We start from the raw sequence: 24,565 nt of genomic DNA, 5'->3' as shown, positions 1-24,565 counted from the left end.
ATTTTGCTGTCAAAATTTCTCTGACTCTCCTTTTTGACGGAAAATGTTATGCTTTGCTTGCGGTGGCATAGATGGAATAATTCTTCTTCAGCATAGTGATTAGTGATTAAAAAGTAATTTAGTCGAGCCGAATTCATTTTTTCCCTCCATGGTTTTTCCCCAATAGGGACATCCTGGCGGATATTAGCGGATACAATCCCCTCAACACTTTTGGTACAAGAATAATGACTGTGGTTTTCACAATTTATGCATTTTCGAAATAGATTAATTCTAAAGATTCATCATTCGATGGCCCTGGGTGCCCCTCAACACACGGATGGTCCGCGCAACTACTCAACGTTGATGATGGTGAAGCTTTCCTTCTGACAATTGGCCATATCCAATTCGACTTATGCAAAATCTTATTGCTCCTGGAAAACATGGTGGAAAAATATTTATTGGAAACCAGGTTCTAGCAACTCAACTCTCTTTGAAGACTATAAAAGATTTTAACGTTTTAGCGTATACATACGGAAAAAAGATTTTTAAAATCTTGGATGCTTCAAAAACTACTAAATTATGCAAATGTTATAGAATACAATTTCTTTAAGATTAGTAGACAAATTAGTAGATGTGCCATTACAAATTTACCAACTTGTTGCAATGAGTTAGACAGCTCAGATAATTCAATGTTTTTCCTTTTGACTGCTTCACACCACCTCTGGTATGTCTGTGGAATTTAGCGTAATTTCAAACTGTCCATCACAACACCACAACACCCCACATCTGTTCGAATGAAGTAAGCCACAACGCACCACGAACAGCTGGCTGGTTTTCGCATGTTAGTTGGAAGATTCGTTCCTTTTTTCTTGTCGCTGACTCGATAATTGGCAAACGTGACTCGACCGGACGGATCATTCAGTTGGCGTGTTCTAAATTCCACAAAACAAATAAAATTGGATACTGTGTCGGCCTCGGCAGCTACAAAAAATTCCGTACAAAATGTGTTACTCCTAATGTATAAATAAATTGTGAATCAACCTGTGTGAATTTACCTGTGTAGTTTGGATTGTGGGAGACGGTTAATTGATCTATAAATCAAATGTGAACTGCACTCCGGTACGGTGGTGCCTCCAATGTGCCCTAGCGACTGCTGAGAATGGGATATAGATTTGTTGGCATAATAGTTTTCCGCAAAATTCCTGCACTTGATGAACGTATTGCTCCTTCTCCTAACGGATCGAGCTTCAGATGATCTCGGAAGAAGAAAATGTGCACGAAATGAAATGTCACCGGAAGTAGCAGAGCATGGAAAATAGCTTCACGCCACGCAACTGCAGCGCGATGCTCTGTCACATTTCGTGGCAATAGTTGCGATCTCAAGTCCACTTGGCGGGGGCTGGCTTGGCAGACGATTAAAAATAGCGCCCACCCCAGTGTGATGATGCCTAATACGCTGTGGCCATTTTCTTCACTGCTCCTGTAGTTCTAATTTTAACCACATGACGGTCACACCACTGGGCTGGGTCGCAAAACTGGAAGTAAAGGGCACTCTCATCGGGTTGGGAAAATATTTTTCCAATCGATGAATTTTGACTATCTTTGTTGCGCTTGCAAACAAAACAAGCGCAGCGGAGCGAATTTGTATGCCCCACCGGACATCAATCGGGATTAACCGGCGATCATAAATCAGCTCCACACTCCAGGCGGTGGAAAATCCGGCCTAATACGTAATCCGATAGTGGAATTTCCATCAATTTGCTGCCGCTGCTATCGGCAGCGAATGGATGGGAAAAAGTGATGGGTGTTTATATCCGTTGGAAAATATTAGTGTTCCATCCTTCTTCCCTTCGCCGCCCGCTGGCCAAGAGTCAAGTGGTTACAACGTCACGTTCCTGCTTCTTTTGCCGCTAATATCGCTCCCATGGTTGCCGACTCATGATCGAGAATTGGTTTCGGTTGGCCTTTACAACCGTTTGGACGGTGGAGAAATGTTTTCAAAATTCCATCCACCTTTAAGTCATCGCATAGCTCAACCAACGTTTCGTTGAGTTCGAGATAGGTTTTTTTTTGGCGGATGCGTGGCCAAATCTGTTTTCAGTCGCGCACGCCACCACTACCGATTCGATTCGATTTCCCTACCTTTTTTTTTTGTTTGTTCAGCTTTTTTTGTCGCAGATGGCAGAATGTTCATCAATTTTGCACGGGCACGACGACGACGACGACGCCTACCGGACAGACTATTGCGATCGTGCCGGGTGCATAATGTGAAGACGTGCGCCCGACGATCACGCGGGTAGGGCAGAAGCAGTAAAGAGAGACAGCAGACTCCACTTGCTTGGATGAATTCTGCTCACCAATGCACTCGTTCGTTGGTATGCGTATGGAAAATGCGGCCATGTGGCCCATATATGTGTGTGCCTGTCGTTATCCATCCATCGCGAAAAATCCTGCTCGGTGGAAGCGTGGGGCGTCTTGTTTGAGAAGGTTAAAATTTGGTTGATTTATTGTTTCGGAAATGTGCCGCACCGAGCACAACGGTGAACCTGCCAGATGAGTGAGCCGGTGAGCATGATGAAAGTGTTGTTCCAACTTATGTCTTACGTACGCTGTTCTCCCTTTTTTTTACCGACTGAAAACTGACCAAATACTAGTGTGTAGGGATGAATGTTGAGCAAAACGCATCGTTGTTGGATTTCGAATAAACAGGTCATGAGAAACTTTCTGTTCTTTTTAACATCCTCCCTCCCTCTCTCTATGGTCATTTGCTTTGTTGTGCACGGTACAACACCTATTTACTACCAGCCAAACCATTACCCCTTTTTTTTAAACCATTATTAGCTCCCTGTGTGCGCTCAGCGACTTGCAGTCGGCCTAGGTATAAATGTTTGGAAAACGAAATCGCCGACCTTTATGCTACAGTAAACTGATCCTACTGCGCTCAGCTCACTCTTCTTGGGACAGCACAAGGGTGGGGAATGGTTGATGGAGAGCTGGAGGTGTTTTCTTTTCACACACACACAAAAATGCAATTTTCAGTTGCGCAACCAATAGCATGGGCGATTAACACAGTACCGTAAACAACAGGCACTGTTCCAATTTGTTGTAATATACACAACCGAGGTGTATTTGAATAAATAAAATAAAAATAAAACAAAATGTAAACTTACTATTTTGGAGAATGGAAAATAATATTTGGTAAATGAATCTTTGCTAATGGTAAGACGTAATATTTAACTAAAATATCTGCTTCATTTTTTGTAATAAAAGAATTTTGTTCACATATTATACTCAGTGATTGGCCAGCTGTAGAACTCTACCGCTCCTATGTCCTGGCTTTTTCTGGCTACGTATCAACGCCATAATTCTATCGCAATTCTATTACTACGGTTGCTACAACCTAAAAAGACATTTCAGTTGTTGGCTCTGAGTTGTCCAGTGCTTTATTCATGACATGACAGCAGTCGACTGTCTGTACTTTGTACAACGTATTAATAATACAGCTCATTATTATTACGATTTCTCCTTAGTCCTGCTTTACATGATGTAAAAAAAATCTTCTGAGTATCCGCGTGTCGATCGCCTTTAGGAAATAATTCTTCTTGTGTTGGACAGGACTGTAAATATTCTATATTGTCCCAGTAATGTTCAAGGACAGGTCAGCTGAAGGAGTAGCCGCGCTGGTGTTCACAGCAGGCTTACTGCTTAGAAATGGGTGACGAAGACCTCTTCAGAATATACAATCAAACAAAGAGGAATGGTGATCGGGATTTAGAAGATTTATTGAAATATTCCGATTTTTTATCCACTTCCGCTGTCAGCTGATGGTTGGTTCACCGATAAATGGTCAAAGTAAGCTAGTTGACTACATACTGAGTGTTTTATCTCTTAATGTACAGTAGCTAGGACGAGAACAGTACAAGTTCTTTGCGCAAAAGTTTGTTCGTACCATCTGCTCAATGCGCGCCCGACAAAAAGACGGCCGTTGTGCCACATTTCCTATCGTCCGGATACGATCGAGCAAAATATCTATTAAATTCTGACCTTTCTGGAGAAGATTTGAGCACCTGGAACATTCAACAGAAGTTATGGTTCACAACCACAGAAAAGGACGTTTCATCCTGTCTTGTTTGTTCCTAGAATGGCATTGACTAATATGATTTATAGTACAAGGAGCCTCTCCATAGTTGTCACACGTATTCAAAAGTATCACAAAGATGGCAAAAAGGTGTCGTTATCTACTCGAAGCGAGCGCTAGAAAAAAAGGAGTGTTAGGGGATTCTGGATGATGCCAAATAGCCAAACTAAGTGTGCCCCAGTACCGCTCAATGGCAATTTTTTCAGATTAATTTGTAGAGGAAAACTATCTATTTAATTACTTGATCAAAGTCAGGGGTGAATTGATGAAACAGGCTACCTTTTAACAGAAAAAAGGTCAACAAATTATTTTTTGACACTTACGGTTTGCGGCAAAAAGTCGTCAAATGACGAGGTAAATGATGCACATTATTTTCTTAAATTAACGATTCATTAAAGAAAATAATGCAATTTTATTGGTTGCGCAATGCAACTTAAAAAGTCGTTTTTTAAATGCATACGTTAGTACGAGCGGTTGTGATAGCCTTGATCGTATGCCGATGCTGATTATTGTGCCCAGCTACGGGAAATTTTAGACAACTTTAAATGTAGAAATTACAATGAAGTCCATTAGGAGAAATTCTAGTTCGAAAAATTTTGGATTAATTTACGAACCACCTTACCGAAATATTCTTCTTCGAGCTTCGATTCGCCTGTTTGAAGAGAAGTCCGACAAGTTCGTCTCCCTAGCGCAGGGAATGCTCTGAGAATTATCCATCCGTTTTCATCACAAATGTGATTGTGATCATTATGTTACCAAAACTTTTGGTAAAATATCTCTTATTTAGTACTTTTTTACCCAGACTGTCCTTTCATATGCAGCTTCCAAGCTAATGAAGAGATGTTAAGAATTTGGCAGCTATCCTATCATGTTATCTCTAATTTGGCACCAATATCAGGTTTGATTAACGGTTTGCTTCCGTTTTGCTCTCACTAAGATGAATATAATTTACGGAAGGCTCAATTACTGAAGGGCCTCGAAGTTACACTTCATTTTAGGTATAGCTCAACATTCTAAAACTTTAATGCGTAGCAATTATTATGCCATATTCGAACCATAAATCAAACTTGAAAACATCACGAAAAATGACTTTATTACCAACATTTGTATTCCATAATCGCTTGCGTTTAGTACGAGTTGTTTGGTTCGTGTAATAATTGCATGTTGTTAAACACACCTTCGCTTGATCACACGCTATATACGACGTACGATTCAATTCCTCTATCATGTTCATTTAGACGCCTGTTCTAGCAAAACAGCCAAATGACACAAACTCATGTTCGTCTTTTTTTCTAATGCTCTCTTTCACAGGTAAGCCACTAATACAGAACCTTCCCAGTCTCATCATCGGTTGACGAAACTACCGAAACCAAACAAAACCCAAAGGTAACAAACCTGTGTGTCGACCAACTGACCGACGGTTGCCCAACTAATTTTCTTCCCGTTTTTTTTTTTCGTCGCGTGTATCGCGACATTCGACCCACATCTGTCAACGGGCGCGCTGTTTCCGTCAAATCTATTTCCGATTCCATTCCCATTCAAGACGATATGTGTGTGTGTGCGCATGGTTTTCCCAACACAAGACGGACAAACGGGCCGGGTGTATTGTTGTTAACTACCACCAACTGGCTTTGCACACTACTTACCATTTTCCGTCTTGGAGTCTTCTCACATATCATTAGTACCACTAACAAGCTTCCTTTACTTACGAACAGTAAGACGAAAAGCAATATTTTCGTTATAAACCCCACCCCAGGTCCGTTTTTGCGTGTTTAGAGGATTTGCTACGACTTTAACTTTTATCATCTTTTAAGAGCCATCTTTTCCTGTTACCCTTCTGCAAGTTAGCACAGGAAACCACAAGTGTCCATTGATTTATGGTTGGTCGTAAAAGCGCATCAAAAAAACCCCCCGGCACAACTACCGCCGTGGAAAGTGCGGAGCGTCTGAAAGTAACAACGCAAGCAACCATCGTAAAACAAACTCGTCTTTTTAACTTCGATTCGATTTGTGCGCCATCGAAACTGTATTACAGCGTTTTATTTTACTCGATTCTCACAGCACAGGACCAGAGTTGAGTTTATTTTTATTTGGCTTAAAATCCTTATCCCCGTCTAGCGGGCTGGCTACGAAAACCGAGCAGCGAGCGTTTGTTTGGTGCAAACTTCCGACGCGACAAACAAGTGGCAATTCGTCGTTTGAATGAATATCGACCGGAGCAGAGGGATAATATTTATGCCACTCTGTTTATGAGCCTCGTGGGGGTAGGAGCAGATTATTTATTTATCCACCCCGAGATGGAGGAGGATGGATAGGCAGCTTGCTTGTGGTGGGTAGCATTAGCACTAGTGTTTGATCGTTGCCTTCAATAAATTATCCGTCCTACGAGGATTAACATTTTTCTCGCCTTTTGAGCAGTGTGACAAATTCGGGAAGCGATAAACAAAGAAAAACAGACGCTTGGTAATTAAGCATGATTGCTGATTGGTGGCTGATGTTACTGTCAGATCATTATTTAATCAACAGCCAGTGGTAGTTGTGATCCGATTTGAATGATTGGTTGATCAACGGAAATTTTAAAAATTCGTTCATTGTTTTGTTTGTGAATGTTTCAAAAGTTTCAATCAATTATCTTGCGAGTGGCAACACATGAATCAGGCTGTTATTTTAGCACAGTTGTGTCAAACTTCTCCGCTAGGAAAAACGCAAGCTGTTGTAGAATTTCAATATGTGTTCGACTCTTGTTTTTATGCCTTTAGCCGTCACCCCGATGGGTGACGTGTGAAAATTTATCAATTTGCTTCGAAACACCATGAATCAGAGGGGTAGCAATACGCTGTTTTCGTCCCTCCCTTTTCCCTTTTCTATCCTCGCTCGATAGATAGATACAAACACGTTCGGTTGTTGCTGTTTTTCTTGTTACAAACTCTTGTTTTCCACCATTTCTACCAACGACGTGTGAAGTCGTTTTGATGTGTAACGAGCGCAAAAGTGACCTTAACCGTTAACGGTGGTTAGTAAAAACAACAACCTCCACCCCCACACACACGCAGAAACATATACACCAAGCGACAACGGTTACCACCATGCGCCTCCACCAAGAGTCGGTTTTTTGGGGTTTCGTAGGCTGTAAAAGCAAAATACATTTAAGTTGTCGAATTTTCGCGTCCCATGACGTATTCCTACTCTGTGGAGGAAGCAAGTTTTGTCTTAAGATGTGCATCCTTCTTTTTTTTTTCTTTATTTTTAGGGGATTGATATCAATCGCGTAAATAAGTAACCGATATAAGTGGTGACGATCGTGTTTATGGCGGGTTGTTGCTTGCTGTTTTTCTTGCTAAAAATGTATTTTTATTTTTAAAGTTCATTGTTAACTTTATGACGCAGATAACCAACGCCAACCAGCACTCTCTCTCTCTCTGGTTGTCTATGACGTAAAGCTAACCTAGAGTTTGGCGTGTTTAATTCTAATCGTATCATGGGGTGGTCTGGCCAGATTCAACAACAGATTAAACCGTACTCATTTCCATCCGGATCGTAAAATAGAGCGCTTTTGGTTTAATTGATTTTTCTGGTAACAATAAACTGACAACAGGCGACCTGAGTTGAAATAAGTGCTCTTTTGTAATGGTTTTTAACTGCAAAAATGCGTTTTGGTGCTTGCTGTTTTGAAGATTTGTTGCTTTTAAGATTCATTCTGAGAAAGAATCGGTTAGCTCTGATTTGAATAATTATTGAGCACAATAAAAATCAAACCACCGATCATTTTACAATTATCTTAAGTTAAGAACCGAAAAGAGTGATTAATAGCCTAGGAGATTTAAATTTGAACTATTTAATTGGAAAAACATTTTTTTAGTTTATTTATAATTTGTTATGACGATACAACGCCGTATTGTCAATTTGCAAAATTGTGATTGAATACACAAAAAAATCACAGTATGGCTAAGCTAGCAAAATTTCCAGCAATTTCCTAAAAAGAGTTTGAATCTACTTGCTAAAAACTTAAACCATTCTTTTCATAAGAGGGATGAACTAAATGGTTGAATATTAGGAGGACAGGCGATCATATTTCAAACATTAAACTCTGTATTCCCATAGATTACTACTGCAAATCGTACCGAAAACTTCCTGTATAATTGGTTCACTACGTTCTATTAGCAAGTCTAGAAAGTCATTAGATGATCGGTGTGACCTAGAAGGTCGTTAAGCCAACAAGAGGAAGTGTTGCTTAACATACTTTTTTCTCTTTTTATTTCTTGGTCTGTGTGATTCTGCTAGCAGAATCTCACTTCCTTCCACAAATATTCATATGACTACAAGGTCATACGTCGCTTATAAAGCGCATTGTTATAGATCTTCGACTTCAACATTATAACAGATTAGATCTTTTAAAAAATTAGTATTGAAGTTATTGGTAAATTTTCTCTACGCTAAAGTGATTCGGTGATTTGGTGGTATCATTCAACCTCCTTTCTGTCTATTTAACTACGGATAATTTAAGTCAGGAAAATGGTAAGCAAGACCTCCTAAAGATAAAGCATTCGAGAGGACGTCCTTTTTTGTACTCTTGATTTGACCATTGTGTAAAAAGCTTAAAATATTGAATTTAATTTATTGGGGCGGCCCGGTGGTGAAGCGACACCGGCGCCGGTATTCACACGACAGGACCGGTGTTCCGGATCGTTCCCTCGTTATGAGGACTGCGTGACCTGGAAGGTTGTTAAGCCTAGAAGAAGAGGGTTTTTTTTAAACACATCGATTCATCGTCATTTATTTAATTTAGTATGACGGCTCTACGCCGTATTGTCAATTTCAATCGATCGATATTGTCGATCGGTCGATCGGTCGATGTCGATGTCGATTATCGATATTGTCAATCAGTCGATTTATCGTCATTTTGACAGAAAAAAAGGTGTAATACAGAATGATCAAACAGAAACTAAAAATCGTTTGCGAACCATAGGTTTGCACAATGTGACACAACTGTAGCATAATTCCTTTACTTTGAATTCACAGAATTCAAAAAAAGAAACCTAACAGATCGGTTATTAAGAAAACCGCGTCCCAAATCTGTAAACATCTGTACATCATGAACTGTCAATCCGTAACAATTCCGTATATAAATACTTGCCGTTTCGAACACGATCCAACAGTTTAGGTCTTCCTTGAAATCTAACCAAAAGAATTCGTTCAGATGACAACCATCGACAACGTCCCGGATGATGACGGCGGTGAGATTGCACTTGAAAAATGATGCCAAATCACGCTCTCACGGCAGCCGGCACCCATCAGAAACATCATCCCACAGGGTGTTTCATTACACAGAAATCTTGTCTTTCCTGTGTGTGTTTTTTGCACTTCCCCTATCCATTCTCCGACCCACACATTCCGCACGCAGCTGCTTCACGCTATCTCGGCAATGTTTTCACCGCCCATTTAGGGTTCGCGCGTATCTCTAATTATTGAAAAATGGTAAAACATGTCGACACACGGTACAAGCATACAAGCGTTTTATATTTTTTTTGCAAAGTTGCGCCCGGAAGGTTCCACGGTCCACTGGCTGAGTGTTTGCAGCCAAGTGCAGAGCGAAGCACTGCACTGACTACTCTGTACGCGCTCTAGGTTCTAGCACGTTTTGTCGTCGTCGTTCGACACTGCCCGTCGAATGGGCGATTCCAACAGCGGGCCACACTCCAAGGGCACCAGACACGCGCGAACAGGTGGGCGACATCGTAAGGCTGGGGGCCACTGTTTGACCTTAGCTCTGTTCTGTGAAGTTTGCAAAATGTCCTACGTTGTGTTGTGGAGAGCACGGTTGAGGTGCCACTTTCCAGGATTTTTTTTTTGTTGGGAAGGATGCAGATGTTGGTACACGTAGAGTGTCTCTTTTCCACTTGAAGGGAACGGAGCTTCTGTTTGCAGTTTTACTGAGGTGTTGTGCATGTAACATTTACAATTTACATGCTGTGTAGTTTATGTTCAATCAATTGCTATTTTGTCAAACTAAATTAAAATAACTAATAAGGTTTTGGCAAAAAGAGATGAACAATTATTTTTATTTAAAATTTTTTGAGCACATAGATGCAGTTTTCAGATGATTTCACAATTGAAACAGCATTTTAAGCAACAGAAGCAATTAATATAAAAATTACATTAGCCGAATTCAAAGCACAACAAAGCTTTGTTTGAAAAAATGTCAATTTTTTGTTCACCACATTCCATTAATTTCGTTGCACATTATTGTGAAACCTTTGAAGGAGTAATATTACGAAACCTTCTTAGTTATGCCATCGAAATAACTTAATTAATGTGAAACAAATGAATTAAAATGTTATTTTTGACACTCGTTCATGTTTGCTCCTATTCAAACACCACATCAAAGAACCGATACGGCGACTTTAGCCGCCCTAATGCCGGATGCTGTCAAAACTTTCTTTACACGCACCACATGATAAGCGGTCATTAAACTCCTTGCGCGTGTTTTTTTGTTTCTGTTTTCCCTTTTTTCTATACTCGCCTCGCTTTAGCCGCAACAGTCGGCTGTTAGCGGACGTCTAATTATGCCGGTTACATTTTATTTACAAAGCAACATACACCGACAGGCAACATTTGAAATATAAAGTACCCTTACCCACAACCTCTCGACCCATCTGTAGCGCATACCCCACGTAATGATGGGGGCGGTCAAAAAGGAAAATGGAACATAACCACAGGCACAAGCGGTACGCGCACGACGCGTTGAAGGAAAAATCACTTCACAGTTTTGTTGTTGCGTTTTTCGTGCCTACCGTTTCTTCCGTTTCTGCCTTCTTTTTCCCGAAAGCAGCACGAGGGCCAATTGTTTCTTTGACCTCTTGTCGCTCGACGGCGATCCCTCCCTTGAAAGAAACCCATTGTCCCCAGCGTCCTCACAACACCAGGGTAAACTGCCGCGATTCCGTCTGTCCTGTGTGAAACGCCACACCGGTACACGGGGAAACACGGGCCTGCCTGGTTTGCAGCCCAGCACGGCGAAAGAGTTTTGTTCGGGTCGTGTGCAGTCACGAAATTATTGCCACCGGCTGACGAAAAACCCGCTTCCGTCTCTTGGGTGGGGGAGGGGGGGGGGGATTTCGCTCCGTTTTCCGCCACCGACTCGGCGCACGTTAGAAAGAGATCGCCCGTGCAACGGGAAGAAGCAGAACGGGATGCGGATTTTCATTCATGAAACGACGAGAAAATGGGAGAGATAATTGTGAGTTACTGTGTTGTTGTGATTTTTCGCGCTCAGAAAAGCGTCCCGATGCGCAGCAGCATCATGCTTAACTTTTGTTTTCCTATAGTAACGGGCGTAAATCCGTTAAACGGACGCGTGCCACGTTCCAATCCGACAGGGAGCGCCCGACTACGGCTCTCGAATGGCGCTGCGTATGTTTTGGGCAGCTAAAAATAACGAAACGGGTGTAATGTTTTTCACCGTCTTTTGAGGGAGAGGAAATCCAAGCCCAAGAGCAGGTGGGAGAGAGGGAGATCGTGAGTATCGGGTCCCGGGATCCGGTTTTGTTTTGGCTCCCCCGTTCGTGCGTTCGTTTGCTCGCGTGACCGAGTCTGTTTTGTTTTTCCTGCAGCTTTTCCACGCGACACGAGGTGTAGAGCATAGAAACACAGGGGGTATAAGATTGAATAATGTTGAGTTGTTGATTTGTTTTTCTGACTCATGTTATTTTGTATTTCATGTTTACTTGCGTTAGGTTTAGAGTACCAGGAAATTTTAAATAGCGTTCCTATGACTTGTTCAGTTAGTGGGCTTTTTCTAGTTGATGAAACTAAATTATGAATTCCTAATGCAAACAACGTAATGCTCAAAAGCGACATCTGTGTAGCAAGCAAAACTCATTACATTCCAATTCCAAGCACATTGTAACATCAAAATAAATACTTACCCATCTCATCTTGATCCTTGGTAATAAGGACGTGTCGAGAGCATATCGCTCCCACCTCCTAATTCTCTTGCTTTTTTTAAAATTGTTGATAATTTTTGTGTATTTATGCATCACTTTGTCTATTTTTATAGTAATCAACCATGCGTTTATATGTCAAGAAACTGCTTTTTTATACCGTTAGAACGGTCCAGCCGTATTACTGGAAACTGCATTTAACATGAACACAAAACAAACTAAGAAACGCTCCCAGATAAATATTCTCGGATGTAAATTAATGCACAAATTAATTAATAAAGATTTTTTTTAATTTGAAATTAAATACCATTTTGAAAATTATTTTAATTTAAATTAAACGGCAATGAGCGAATGAAATTCATCACCATCTAACTTAATCCTACACAAAACGTGGTGCTACTCTTCGGCATAGTCGCTCCCATTCCTGCTTTCGTATAAACACACGCTGGAACTCCGGGCAAACAGTTGAGTTGCTGCTGCACTCCGTGCCACGTCCTATGGATCACAACAACCGAAAATGCGTCTGCGCAAACTCTAGTTCAATCCCCCGCCATCCTCCTTCCCCACGTAACACCACCTGACATCCATAAGGAACCATAAGGAAGGTTCTCCGTTTAACGGATGGAGATTTAAGCCGTTTCGTTTAGGATTGGAGCAGTGGTACTCACTAACGCCCGCTTTGAAAATGTCTGTTCGAACCGGGTGGAAAACGTTCTCACGGCCTCTCTTGGCTTACCCCGCAGCGCAAAACGTGCGCAAAATTTTAACGGAAACTGTACTGGCTGAAAATAAGCAGCCGCGCGCGTACTCACTCTGTTCACCGTCGGATACGATTTCCCTCCCATTTTAACGGCCAAAACCCCAAATCGTTGTTGGGCGAAGGATAGTGTGGGGTCCGTGTTTTCCGTGTAGACCAAGACGAAGGAGTAGGAGGGCGAGATGAGGGTGGTGGTGCATTGACGAGGGGAACCCGTTTGTGCACCCCAGCACAGAAAACGGCAGTCTGGCGTGAGCAGAACACGCACGGTTCACACAGTTCGCGACCAGCTTAGCTTAAACATAGTAACGAAAAGTTCTTCTCGCGTCGGACAGTGCTTACTGTCCATTTTTTTTCCAACCGAGTGTTTTACGGGTTTTCCGCTCCCGCTATATTCTTTAAAACATACAAAAAATAAAAGTCCCTTTGAACGATATCGATTAGCAAGTGAACCGTGATCCCTCGTGCCGCAGATTTAGTACGATTTGACGCTCTTTCTTGTTATTTCCTGAGCAAAAGTAACTCCGCTTTTCACAATGGCCGACGTCGATGTAATGCGTTCGCAGACGGTCGAGGTGAAGAAGACGCGTAAAGTGAAAAAGACCACCACCACCAAACGTCGCGAGTCGTCCGATCAGACCGGCGAGGTGACCATCACCGAGATGGAGCAGTCCGAGTTCGTCAACCAGAACCAGAACGCGCTGGAGGACAAGCAGGGGTAACGAAAGCGTCGATCCCTTATATCGGTTTGCTCGATCGGTGCTGGAAATCATGGCGTTGTGCTCATCATCACGATCGTCCTTGTGTTGCTGGGCGGGAGCAGCTGGGTGTCCTGACATTAAACCCTCGCTTCAGGGTGTGAACATATGCCCGAGCTTCCTTATAAAGCGAAGCAGGCGAGCGTGAGGGTTAATCGGATTACCCGAAGTGTTTAATGTAATCGATCGTACTTCAAACAACGGCAATGGGGGGGCCGATTGGCATGATTCTCGCGCACTTCGTGTTTATTACTTTGCACGTCTGGAGAATCTGTGTGTATGTGTGCATGTGTCCAGACACTAATGACTAAATTAGGCGCGTCAGGTCAAGCTCGTAAAGTTTAAAAAATGCCGACATGAGTTATGAGTTTGAGCACGATCGTTGTTGCGCTCGGGCATACCGATCCGATATCTTTTTGACCTCATCGAGTGTGCGATTACACGAGCGGACATGGGTTTTCACTCGGCTTGCAGTGGGACTCCTTCACTAGAAGCAAGCAGCAGAAGATGCACTCGAAAAGATAAAATATAGTTGCTTACTTTATGCTTCTCCAGCGCCTTATTTTGTACCAAGGTTGATGGATAAACGAATAAATTGAGGGCGAAATGTGAACATTGACCTCTAAAAGGCAAGCTTCTTTTCTTCCTTTATCATTGGAGGATATTTTTATTATCTTGCAATATTATTTTTGATCGATAACAGTCGCGCAGAATATCCGTTCCGTAAAAATGTAATCAGTTTTTGCTGTGTGAAATTACTCCATAATCACAATTTTTTTTATCTTGATCATTCGGAAAATTATTAGAAATTTTATTTTTGGCTCAATCGAATGCGATCATTGTAAAAGTATGGAAGCAACCATCCGGCTTGCACATTATGCATGCCAAATGTTTCACTTATGTTTTTCATCATCATTTTTATTTTCTGCTTTTGGCACAATAAAAAGACAGCGATGAGAAAACGCTTGGCAGCTTGGCTGGTAAGGGATGCAGCAGACGGTTAAGTGATCCAACGAAACGTCCCACATTTCACACCCGATCGATGTGTTTACGTATTTTTGGATATTTTTTTCTGCTTCACTTCTTTCTTCCTCCTAATGGAAATAAAAACCACTTCGCACCGCACGATGACATCCGGAGCGAAGTGTGAATAATTTCGCATCCGTGGCCTATAACCAAACAACGGCACAAGACAAGTGATCGGACGATGTGCATAGCGCATGGCGCTGCCAAAAATAAATAAGATCAATGTGTGAATTTCGTCCAGTTTTGCCTCAAAAACCTGTGTTCCTATTGGGAGCGTAATTTGCCGATGCTCTATTGTAAGCTGCTCTTGTCAAAGATGCGCATCCTCCTTAACCATAACCAACCGACAGGCGGAAAACTGAAATGGAAAATGATCATTCCGCTCGTGTGATGTTTGGCAGTTTTGCACTCGGCCCGCACACATGACCGAATTTTGGGTTGCGCACCAACCGACCGAGTTGGCCGTTCCACGGCAATATTATGGGCCCGTTCTATTTTTAGTACGATCCTCTTCTTTGCCCACAAACACGTTTAAAGAGGTAGAGTAAGAAATTGCATCGCATTGTGGGTGGACGTGTGAGGCACAGCACGGCACGGATGCTCTGAACGTCTGGGTGATTCAAAACAAATCTGCCAACTGGTTTCGGGGGAAAATGTTATGCTGCTCGGGGGAACAGCTTCTGCACTGTGTGGCGGAGAAGCGGGGAAAAGGATGGAGTTGGAATGTTTGATCGTGGGCGAATGTGATTAATGATGATTCCAGCGACCGTAACCAATACCGATATGTATACGCCATTTTCTCGCGCTTTCGTTATCCCTGCTCTAATTGAAAGGTATTACATGATTTGATTTAAGATATTTGGTTGTTTCTGTTTTTTTACTTCATTTTGTGACACTGATCTAATCTTTATGTAGAACGTGCGTTGCGTAAGAAATGATAATTTGATTACGTTTTGATCTAAAGATGCTATAAGCATTGAAGTCTAGTCACCTATCAGAGCTTAAGAAAGATAAAAAATTATGCATGAAAATAAGTTGAATTCGTTGAAAATAAAAAGTTTGATTTATTTATCAAACAAGAGCAATAGTCTGCAAATATTTAATTAATAATAAGTAATAAAATACGAACTGAACAATTTAATGAAATATCGTAAAAAAGATTAAAGTGGATACAAAAACAGTCGAAAAAACTATAAATATTAAGGATTATTTAGTTCCCAATCAGAATTAAACATAACAATAAAGAAACAACAAGAATCATAATAGCAATGATTTGAAAAGAACAATGAAAACAATTGTAACAATTGTAATACGCATACAAAACTTAAACAAACAACTAGTACTACATCAATAAGAACAAGAACTTAAAAAGAACAATAAAAAGCATAAAACATACTCAAACTGTTACATTTATCATAGAAAATGTAACCACCAGACAATAACAAAAACCTGAACAAACGAAGAAGCAAGTGCTTTAGAAGATTACTTAAAGAACTATACAAAAAAATAGTAAAAACATGCAACAAATTAACTTGCAAAAAATTTTTTTACTCTTCTTATCCCTTCTTTGTTCGTTTTCTTGAAATTTCCATAAAAACTATTGTTTAAAGTAATTTACTAGTGATTTAAAATCACTTTTATTTTTGTTTAGCGATGAGTATATTTCCGACTTATGAAAATTTTATTTTGATCAACTCCTTTTCTTACATTACAGCTTATTTTCAGTGGCGAGTACACCAAAGCCATGTCGAAGGACTGGCATTCGGGTCATTTCTGCTGCTGGCAGTGCGACGAAAGCCTAACCGGCCAGCGGTACGTGCTGCGGGACGAGCACCCGTACTGCATCAAGTGCTACGAGAACGTGTTCGCCAACGTGTGTGAGGAATGCAACAAGACCATCGGCATTGACTCGAAGGTGAGTAAAAAAAAAAAGAAAGAATAAACCCCTCTAATGTCTGTGTCCCTGTGCCGATCTTGCAGATATAATATTCTTGTCCCCAACGTTTTTTTTATCACCTGCAGGATCTCTCGTACAAGGATAAGCACTGGCATGAGGCGTGCTTCCTGTGCAACAAATGCCGCATCTCGCTGGTGGACAAACAGTTTGGCTCGAAGGCGGACAAGATCTACTGTGGCAACTGTTACGATGCCCAGTTTGCGTCCCGTTGCGATGGTTGCGGTGAAATCTTCCGTGCAGGTAGGTGACACCGCGAGTGCTTCTTGATTATATTTTGCGTCAGCTGGCCAAGCCAATCAAGCGTCCGTTGTGCCGCCGTGACGTTGATGATGGTTGTTCAAAACAGTGCCCAGCGTCTAGTAGCGTTCTAGTAACACACGAACACACGAGGCGAGCTAATTACGCTACGATTGATTTCGTCTAATCGAAACCAAGAAAAAAGCCATCTGGTTTTCCTTCCACTTTGAGTATTATTTGTGTTGGCTACGAAAGTAGAGTGAACCAGAAGGTTTATTTATGTTAGAGGTCACGCACATGAAAAATGTTGCGGCAGACGGAGCTCAGCTCAAGAGGGATTAGATTGATTGAATTGTTTCATTTAAATTATTGTGGTGTGATGTTGGCCGATGCCAGGGAAAGCTAGCTAATGCGATAATCTCTTGAGTGCTTTCCCCTACTCCCCAGGGTGCGTCATCACGACGGAATAGTAAGTCAAGTACTACTCCGTTCCACCATTGTCTACGCAGACACAGAAGTCTTTTGCGGTGAAGTTCTTGTTTGCGAAACAATAAATTAAGTTCACTGGTGTGTGATGACATAATGACCAAGATTTCAAAAAAGCACTACATCATACACGCATTCTCTTGTTGTAAAGTGATGATGAATTGACCACATTGAGAAGTTGTCATCAAGCAACACGAACGAAACCGAGAAACACGAGGAACGTGTTCACATGAGCAAGTGACGAGACGCCATTTTTAAGCCTTTCTTTTTGAGGTTTTGTCTCCATGTCGGTCTGCCATGGTTTTTGTAATCCAATCCGAAGCCACAAGTCACACACAAAGCTGACCCTCGGTATGTGTCTCCAGGGTGGCACGAGGGAACACGGCTGACCGTGTTGTGACCGTCGGAACAATTAAATTCAATTGGACTAAACAAATCCACCGCCTTGCTTGTTGCGAACGTGTGGATGCTATTCGTTTCATCGGTGACCTACAAAAAGACACACGTAAACGTCGTGATGATGCTCTCATCTTTCATCGCTTGTTCAGCCAGCTCCAGAATCTGACCAGAATGACCTAAGCAATCTGTGATGCACCAAACAAGACCCTCGACTGTTCAGCCGAATGGCGTCCAATAACTGTCGTGTTTTGTGAACTATTGCTAAGAAGCGTACATGCACTGCACTAACCATAGTAAGGTTTCGCTGACAGACACATAAATTAGTCAAATAAAGAGATCACACCTTTCGCGCACCATTAGCCTTGACGTTCGCGATCGGACCAACCAACAATCGGGCACAATCTCTCTCCGCTCCATCCATTATTGCTGCGGGTCCAAGGTAAAGACACCCGGGAAGTGTACGGACCCTCCGTGTTATAATTGAAGATGCTGACCCTCGGTGTATTGAAAACAGTCAGGCACGTGTGGGCGATTTTTTTTCCCCCCGCTCCACTTTAACTCCCTTCTGGAGAGTGTCCCGAGACTGCTACTATTACTACCATTTGCGAATTGCGCTTTCACTCCCTTGTCCCGATGGCTGAGATGGTCACGGTCGGTGCACAAAACGTGGGCATAATTTTCAGCGCAGTATTTATGACTTCTTCAACACAGCCCGATGTAAAACAATGGACTTTGTAGTGGTGGTCTCGCCGGGAGAGCACCAATTGTGACGGGGTTTCGGGAGTTATCACCCATGTTTCGCCGTGGCGGCAATCGTTGGAGTGTACAATCGAACTTTATTGCTGCATCTTTTTGTCGAGTTGTCAGAAATGGTACGGTAGGGTAATAATATTGGTTTATTTGTTCGCAAGTTCTGCTTGTGGTTGGCAAATCGATGGCAGTCGCTGGCATCAATTGCCATTCCAAACTGACCGGTTTATTGGGATGGTCTTTAGGGGAAGTTAATAATACCGTGAAGCTTAAAGTTTGCATTACAACAAGACCACTTTGTGTACAACTATGCTAATGCGAAAGGTGTCAGTAAGTCGTATTTCTTTTTCTGGAACCTCTGAATTGCTCTCATTGACCTTCGTTGTTCCACAAAGAAGTGTCGTAGATGGAACGCTTCCCGTAGCTATTGCCAGCAAATTGGAGGTCCGTAAAACATAGACCATTTCCTAATGGATCGCGTACACGATCAACGGGCGATCATCGCGCTCCAGAATGCGACATCTATGGGCACTTCTTTCAATATCGTAAAACTTGATACTCTCAACGAGCACCCCATAAGCGGTAGTTTTCGAGAGACCTCTTCTCATGACACTCTTGGGGTCTCCCGTGGCGTGTGGGCGCTTTCTAACTCGATCCAAACGCTCTTGTTAGAGAGCTGGTAAATAGTATGTGGATCAAAACCGTGAAAGCCGTGTGCGGTGGTGTTTCGGTTGTCCGGATCAGTTCGATTTGTCATTGCTCGAAAGCTCGATCGTTCGCCAGCTGGGAACACCTTGCTCCAGCTGTGGGTGTGGATGGCAGTAGCAAATCAGCTCCACCCTCACACATGCCGGTGGCAATGCTTTGTATGGCGAATGTTTGCTTTATGCTGTGCTGATGACGAACTCCCTTGGCTGCCGTGTGGAGGATGCCAGCGAACACGTTTGTGTCACTCATCTTCCGTCCCTCGCTTGATAGGCGAAAAGCGGAAACGACTTGCTCGTGTGGCATAAATCTGTGTATGAATCACGCAGCGGCGAAGAATTAGCATCTGAAGAAGAAAAAGAACTCCACTCGTATGCTTTACAGTGTATCGGATTAGCTGTGGTTGACTGAACGGACTTCACACTCGATTTGCGATATGAGCGTTTCGACGTGAAACTGATACCACCTTCATCTTTCGTGTACGCATCGTCTACAGCAGTCCATCCATCAACGGTGCGCCTGTCAGACGAGCGCAATAACCCCTTTCGAGCTGAGGTCTTAGAACGCGGCAAGATATCTAAGTCCCATCGTTGCGCGAGACATGAAGATTGATTGGGTCGGGTGTTGACTGCAACTTGAACCTCTTCTCTTTGGAGATGTAAGTTGAGGGTGGATGGGTTGGGAATTTGCATCGCAAATGCATCAGATGTACTTCACCTCTTTGCTAGGGAGTTCTTTCCTCGCAGGCAAGAAAAGAAGTGTGACAAGATGTTTGATTATTTCCTCAATTCCTCCTAATCAATGGAAATTGTTTTCTTGATTGTTTACATTTGGAAAAACTTACTCCGCTAACCTTGACAGTAATCTACAATTAATTATTTTCTTTTCATTATACTTCTATCCAATTTCTGTCCCGATTTATATTTATTTATTTCCTAAATGGCTCATTCTAACATGATTTTTTTTCTCTTTAATTGTCGCCTGCATTGAAGAAGAAGAAGGTGAGAGAACAAACATAAAACGACAAAAGCAAATAATTAACCTCACTTTAACAGCTCCAAATAATTATTTGATTTAACGATCATCAAACATGAGCGGAAATCGATCGTTATTTTGACAAGGCTAATAGTTATCTAACCATCAACAGTTCGGTTCCATTAATTGGATCATTTTGAGGAATTATAGCCCATCGGTTTGGCCAGCAAAGTTACTTTCCGCTGCGATGATTTGTCGTCCACAAAGTCCACAATGTCCACCAATTTAAGCTTAAAGTATGTGTGAACTGATCCATCACAAGGTGGGTAGAAGCGTTCGCTTGCTGTCTTCGTGCCCTTTAAAAATCTTTGTGTGGATAACTTACCCACTAAAACGCTGTGTGGGCTGTAGGGTTAAGGCACAATGCTGACAGAATTAAACCTTCTTACGATGGAAGGGTTCAGCTAGCCAAACGATGCTTAAGGTCAGGAACAAAAGCAAAGATCTTTTGCACTCCCGATGGGCCTATACAATCCCCAACGATCCAACGAAAAGCGTGTGTTAAGCCCCACCAAAATCGTCGTATGTTTTCTTGATGCCTTATTTGTGCTTCGCTTAAGAGCCTCTTTCATCGACAGTTCAAACAGTTTGCTTAAGAACGGTCATCATTTGTCGCTAAACCATCCGATCCGGCAAGACAGTTTGGAGCTTTTAAGGAGCTTTCGCTTAACGAAGCTAATGATTATCGTTCATTTTGTGGAGACATTTTTTGTAGGTAAACAATTGACCAACTAACAAACGCACACTGGACTGGAGCTTAACCCAGTTTTTTGGTTTCTTTTCTATCATCAAAATAAGGGTTTGTTCGCCTTTTTTTTCACACCCTGTTGATGTGCTTTATATCTGTCGTCAGGTAGAATCCTTCAACAGATACCCACACCGAAACCCAGCACGAAACCAGCCTGGTCCGATTTTATTATCTTTGCCTACGTGAGCTCCACACCATGCTAACTGCCGCAAACACAAAAGTGGTTAACTTTGAGCGCGTCGTCGATGTGTGGTGGGTTTTGTGTTTTTTCTTGTACTCCCTTTTTTTGAATGAAATCTTACTTCCTACTTCCCACAACAGCTACAACGCTCTGTAGCACGGCAAATGGACAACGGCTTGGACACTCACAGTTTAGTTCGCGTTATCTGTCTCCAGGGGGGGTAAGAGCAAGGTGTTTGTGCCATTTTTTTTTTGTTGGCAGCATAAGGTGACACAAGATAAGCACACAAAAGCAGCAGTTGAGCATGCAAATATTCGTGTCCCATCGCCGCCTTTTTTGGTGGAGAAGCTTTGAGGTAACCTTCTAGCTTTGAGCTACCTTTAACTTACGGGAAAGCGCAATGTATCGATTACAAAGCAGAAAAACGAGGCGTAGTGAGCAACAACAAGACCTACCGTAAGGGAAAACAAAGTGGTGTTACCCATCGGCACCGGCTGGAAATTGTTTTCACATCATGGGCGAGAAAGCATGTGACACGCGAGCCTTTTTTTCTTGGCCCGTTTCCTTCTTTACGGTGTCAGAGGACCTCGGCAATGTTTGCATGTCACAATCAATTCCTCAGCAAATGATGGTGCTCGGAAGTTGCTCGGCGAGGTCTTTCTTTCTTTTTTGTTACATACTTTACCATTTTTGTGCCTAGATGGTGATCAGAGTCATCAAGCACAGAATTACGACCGAAGCACTTGCCGTCCGAACTACTCGAAAGGAAATAAATTTGTAAAATTGTGACTCAATGCCACCAGCGTGCGGTAAAGAAAAGATTGATTAAACCTCGTCTTCGCAAGAGAAAAGAAAAGGGTAGAACCTTTTTCGACCCCCTACACCACCTCCAGCGCATAGGGTGGGGAGGAAGGGTCGTGCGAATACCGCAAACTCGCGAAGATGACGACAACCGTATGCGAGACTTTGACTTTGGGGCGTTGTGTCATGGTGCGCGACAAGACAAAAGAACTCATGGAAGGCAATGGTTACAGCAGTGGTGGCCCGTGAAACATGGAAGGAATCGCTTCACCTCCCACCAGCACTATCGTCCACTCTATCCTTCTGCAGCGACCTCCACCTTCCTCATACGGCTAGAACCACCACCCCACACGATCTCGCGCGGAGGGAGTTGAGACTACACACGCAATAAGTACTACTACCCCTGATGCCGGTTCGAGGCTTGAGTTCAGTTATGAATGAACGTTTGACCAGTGCACATCGGTGTGTGGCAGAGATTAGTTCGAGTTGATCGAGTTTTATTTTTTCCCACCAGTTCTCTCTGTGCGTGCGTTTCGTGTGAAGTGAAGTTGTTTGTGCGAACCACACAAAAAAATTCCGTATTATTGATCGTTTTCTGCACGGGAGTGATTTTGGTTGTCCACAGCGAAAAGAAGTTGTTAAGGGGGCTTGTTTTATTTGCTGTTGAGAGTGGTTTATACCTTGTGTCGGGGTGCGTAGTGTACGGCAGTGTGTGAATCTTGAAGGTGACAACAATTGCATCCTTAAACACAGACAACGATGGCCATGGATATCCTATCGTCCGATTTCGATTCCCGGCTGCGGCTGAAGACGAAAACGATCGGTGGCGAACGGATCAAGCGTGCGAAGGATAACAATGAGGACATAGCCATCCTGAGCATGTTTCTCCCGGGTGCAACGGCCGCCAAGGAGCAGGAAAAGTTCCGTTGCCATCTCGGGATGGACTGCCGAGTTGGTGACTGTCGCGATACAACGCCAGGTACATCTTTTCTGTGACTTAAATGAAGACATCGAGTAGAAATGTGTCACAGCATCTGCAGAAACTGCCGTGGGAGGGACAAGAGACACGAAAAAAGCAAATGAGTTTAAATTAGTACCTAACTCCAAACGATTATCACCCCGTGGCTCGTGTTTGTGTGTGTGCGCGCCCTGTGTTCCGCTTCCGTTACCATCTACTTCCATCTACGGTCAGAGGTAAACAGGCTCATCATGGTGTCGACTTAGCGGCGGTGTGAGCTGTTCACCGTGTCCATTTAGGTCCAATTAACGGGCGCGCGATAATTGCCGCCAAAGCTTTGCCCGTTGTCACTCGAAAGGCAATAATAGCTTAGAGTGGGAGTGGGCTGGGATGGGGAGGGTGGGTGTGAAAAAAGAGCACGCAACGCACGCACCCATAAATGCCGCTAGAGCTAGTGGTTTTCTGGTTGGGAAGAATTTGGTTTGGTCCTGCCGGTCCAATGCTGATACCGGGCCAAGGGCTTGCCGTTTGATCGATAGACAGGGTTAATGTCGCCATTAAAGCAATGCGAGACATTGTATGGAGCCAGGCGGCCATGCCTCTTCTTTCAATTCGACTCATTGAAGTTCGAGAATTGGATTGATTTTCCCTGCTGTCGAGTGATGCGTGCTCTTTATATATTCATCTCAAACGACTACGACTAGACTGGATACGACCTCCCCTTTATTGACGCCATGAGAGAAACGTTCGATTGGAGCTATTTGAATAAAGTAGAGTTAGTGGTGGACTCTGCATTAAAGCCGGCGATTAATGCAAATGGATCGTTTATTGGTACTATTTGCTTTTCTACCCTTGATGTGTTGAAGCTGCGAGCCTGAAAGTGTTGGGTTTCTTTATTATAATTGTGATGAAGAGAGCTAAGGGAGGAAAAAGGCTAATTGAGGACATTTTAACTTCAACAAATTACTTACAAATTGCATGTTTAATAGGGATAATAAGATTTGGAATACTTCCCCCGACTCAAGTGATCCTCATAAGAAGCTTAATGTACTATCAAAATTGGAAACTCAGCAAAAAAAGTCCATTCTATTTACTGTCTACACTTCTGAGGTGCCGACGCATGAGGCTTGGAAAACCACCATCTCCTTAAGGTGTTTCAGGATAGCCTCTCGTCTGTACGGTGTCTGCAATTACTATGATCTCACCACACATTCATTGCTGATCTTTCACAGCTTCCCTGCGCTACATTGCGATCACGAGTGCACTTCTTCTGCACTCAATCACACAGGGTCAAGTACCGTGTATCCACCCCCCCGTCACCGTTAGTCTCTTCCTTGTCTCGTTGGAGAAAAATATAAATCATGCGCCCGCGGCTTTTTTTCCCTCTTTCAACCGCCCATTAATGATGTCTCGCGTCTCCCGCAGACATTTTGCTAAATTTATGCAAAATTCCTTCACTTTCTTGTGGTCGTGGACGCTGAAACGGTCCACCGCACAGCGCGAAGGAGGTTTGTTTGGTTTGCTGTTTTTTGTTTTTGCTTGGGTGCAAAATGAAACACACCTCACCCGGGGCAGCACTCTTCCAAGCTTGAATAATAATCCATCGAGGTGAGTTCGATTTTCGACAGGTTAAAATTGCGTGTGCGGGTTCACTTTTTAGTAGCAAGTTGGTGGAACTTGAATATAGCAACAACAGCAAAGAAAAACGAA

The 24,565-nt window shown here is 42.7% G+C and overlaps 2 protein-coding genes across 6 annotated transcripts in view; both read left to right on the top strand.

Moving 5' to 3' along the window:
* Positions 1–24,565, top strand: part of LOC126562617 (peroxisomal targeting signal 2 receptor) — a 491,929-nt gene that overhangs the window by 156,121 nt on the left and 311,243 nt on the right. The gene's annotated exons all lie outside the window — the stretch shown is intronic.
* Positions 1–24,565, top strand: part of LOC126561858 (four and a half LIM domains protein 2) — a 108,785-nt gene that overhangs the window by 74,931 nt on the left and 9,289 nt on the right. For 3 of the 5 annotated variants that reach the window (XM_050218205.1, XM_050218203.1, XM_050218204.1), the window contains 2 exons: positions 16,313–16,513; positions 16,621–16,795. In XM_050218205.1, the coding sequence (XP_050074162.1) occupies positions 16,313–16,513; positions 16,621–16,795 (376 nt within the window). Of the gene's footprint in view, positions 1–13,349; positions 13,533–16,312; positions 16,514–16,620; positions 16,796–22,649; positions 22,877–24,565 lie in introns of those variants that run through there. The other 2 variants (XM_050218206.1, XM_050218207.1) reach the window with 2 other exon arrangements.

The sequence above is a fragment of the Anopheles maculipalpis genome, chromosome 3RL (genome assembly GCF_943734695.1).
Source record: "Anopheles maculipalpis chromosome 3RL, idAnoMacuDA_375_x, whole genome shotgun sequence".
Lineage (NCBI taxonomy): Eukaryota > Metazoa > Arthropoda > Insecta > Diptera > Culicidae > Anopheles > Anopheles maculipalpis.
Note: the sequence above shows the minus strand (reverse complement) of the source record. Positions and strands in the feature narration are given on the sequence as shown.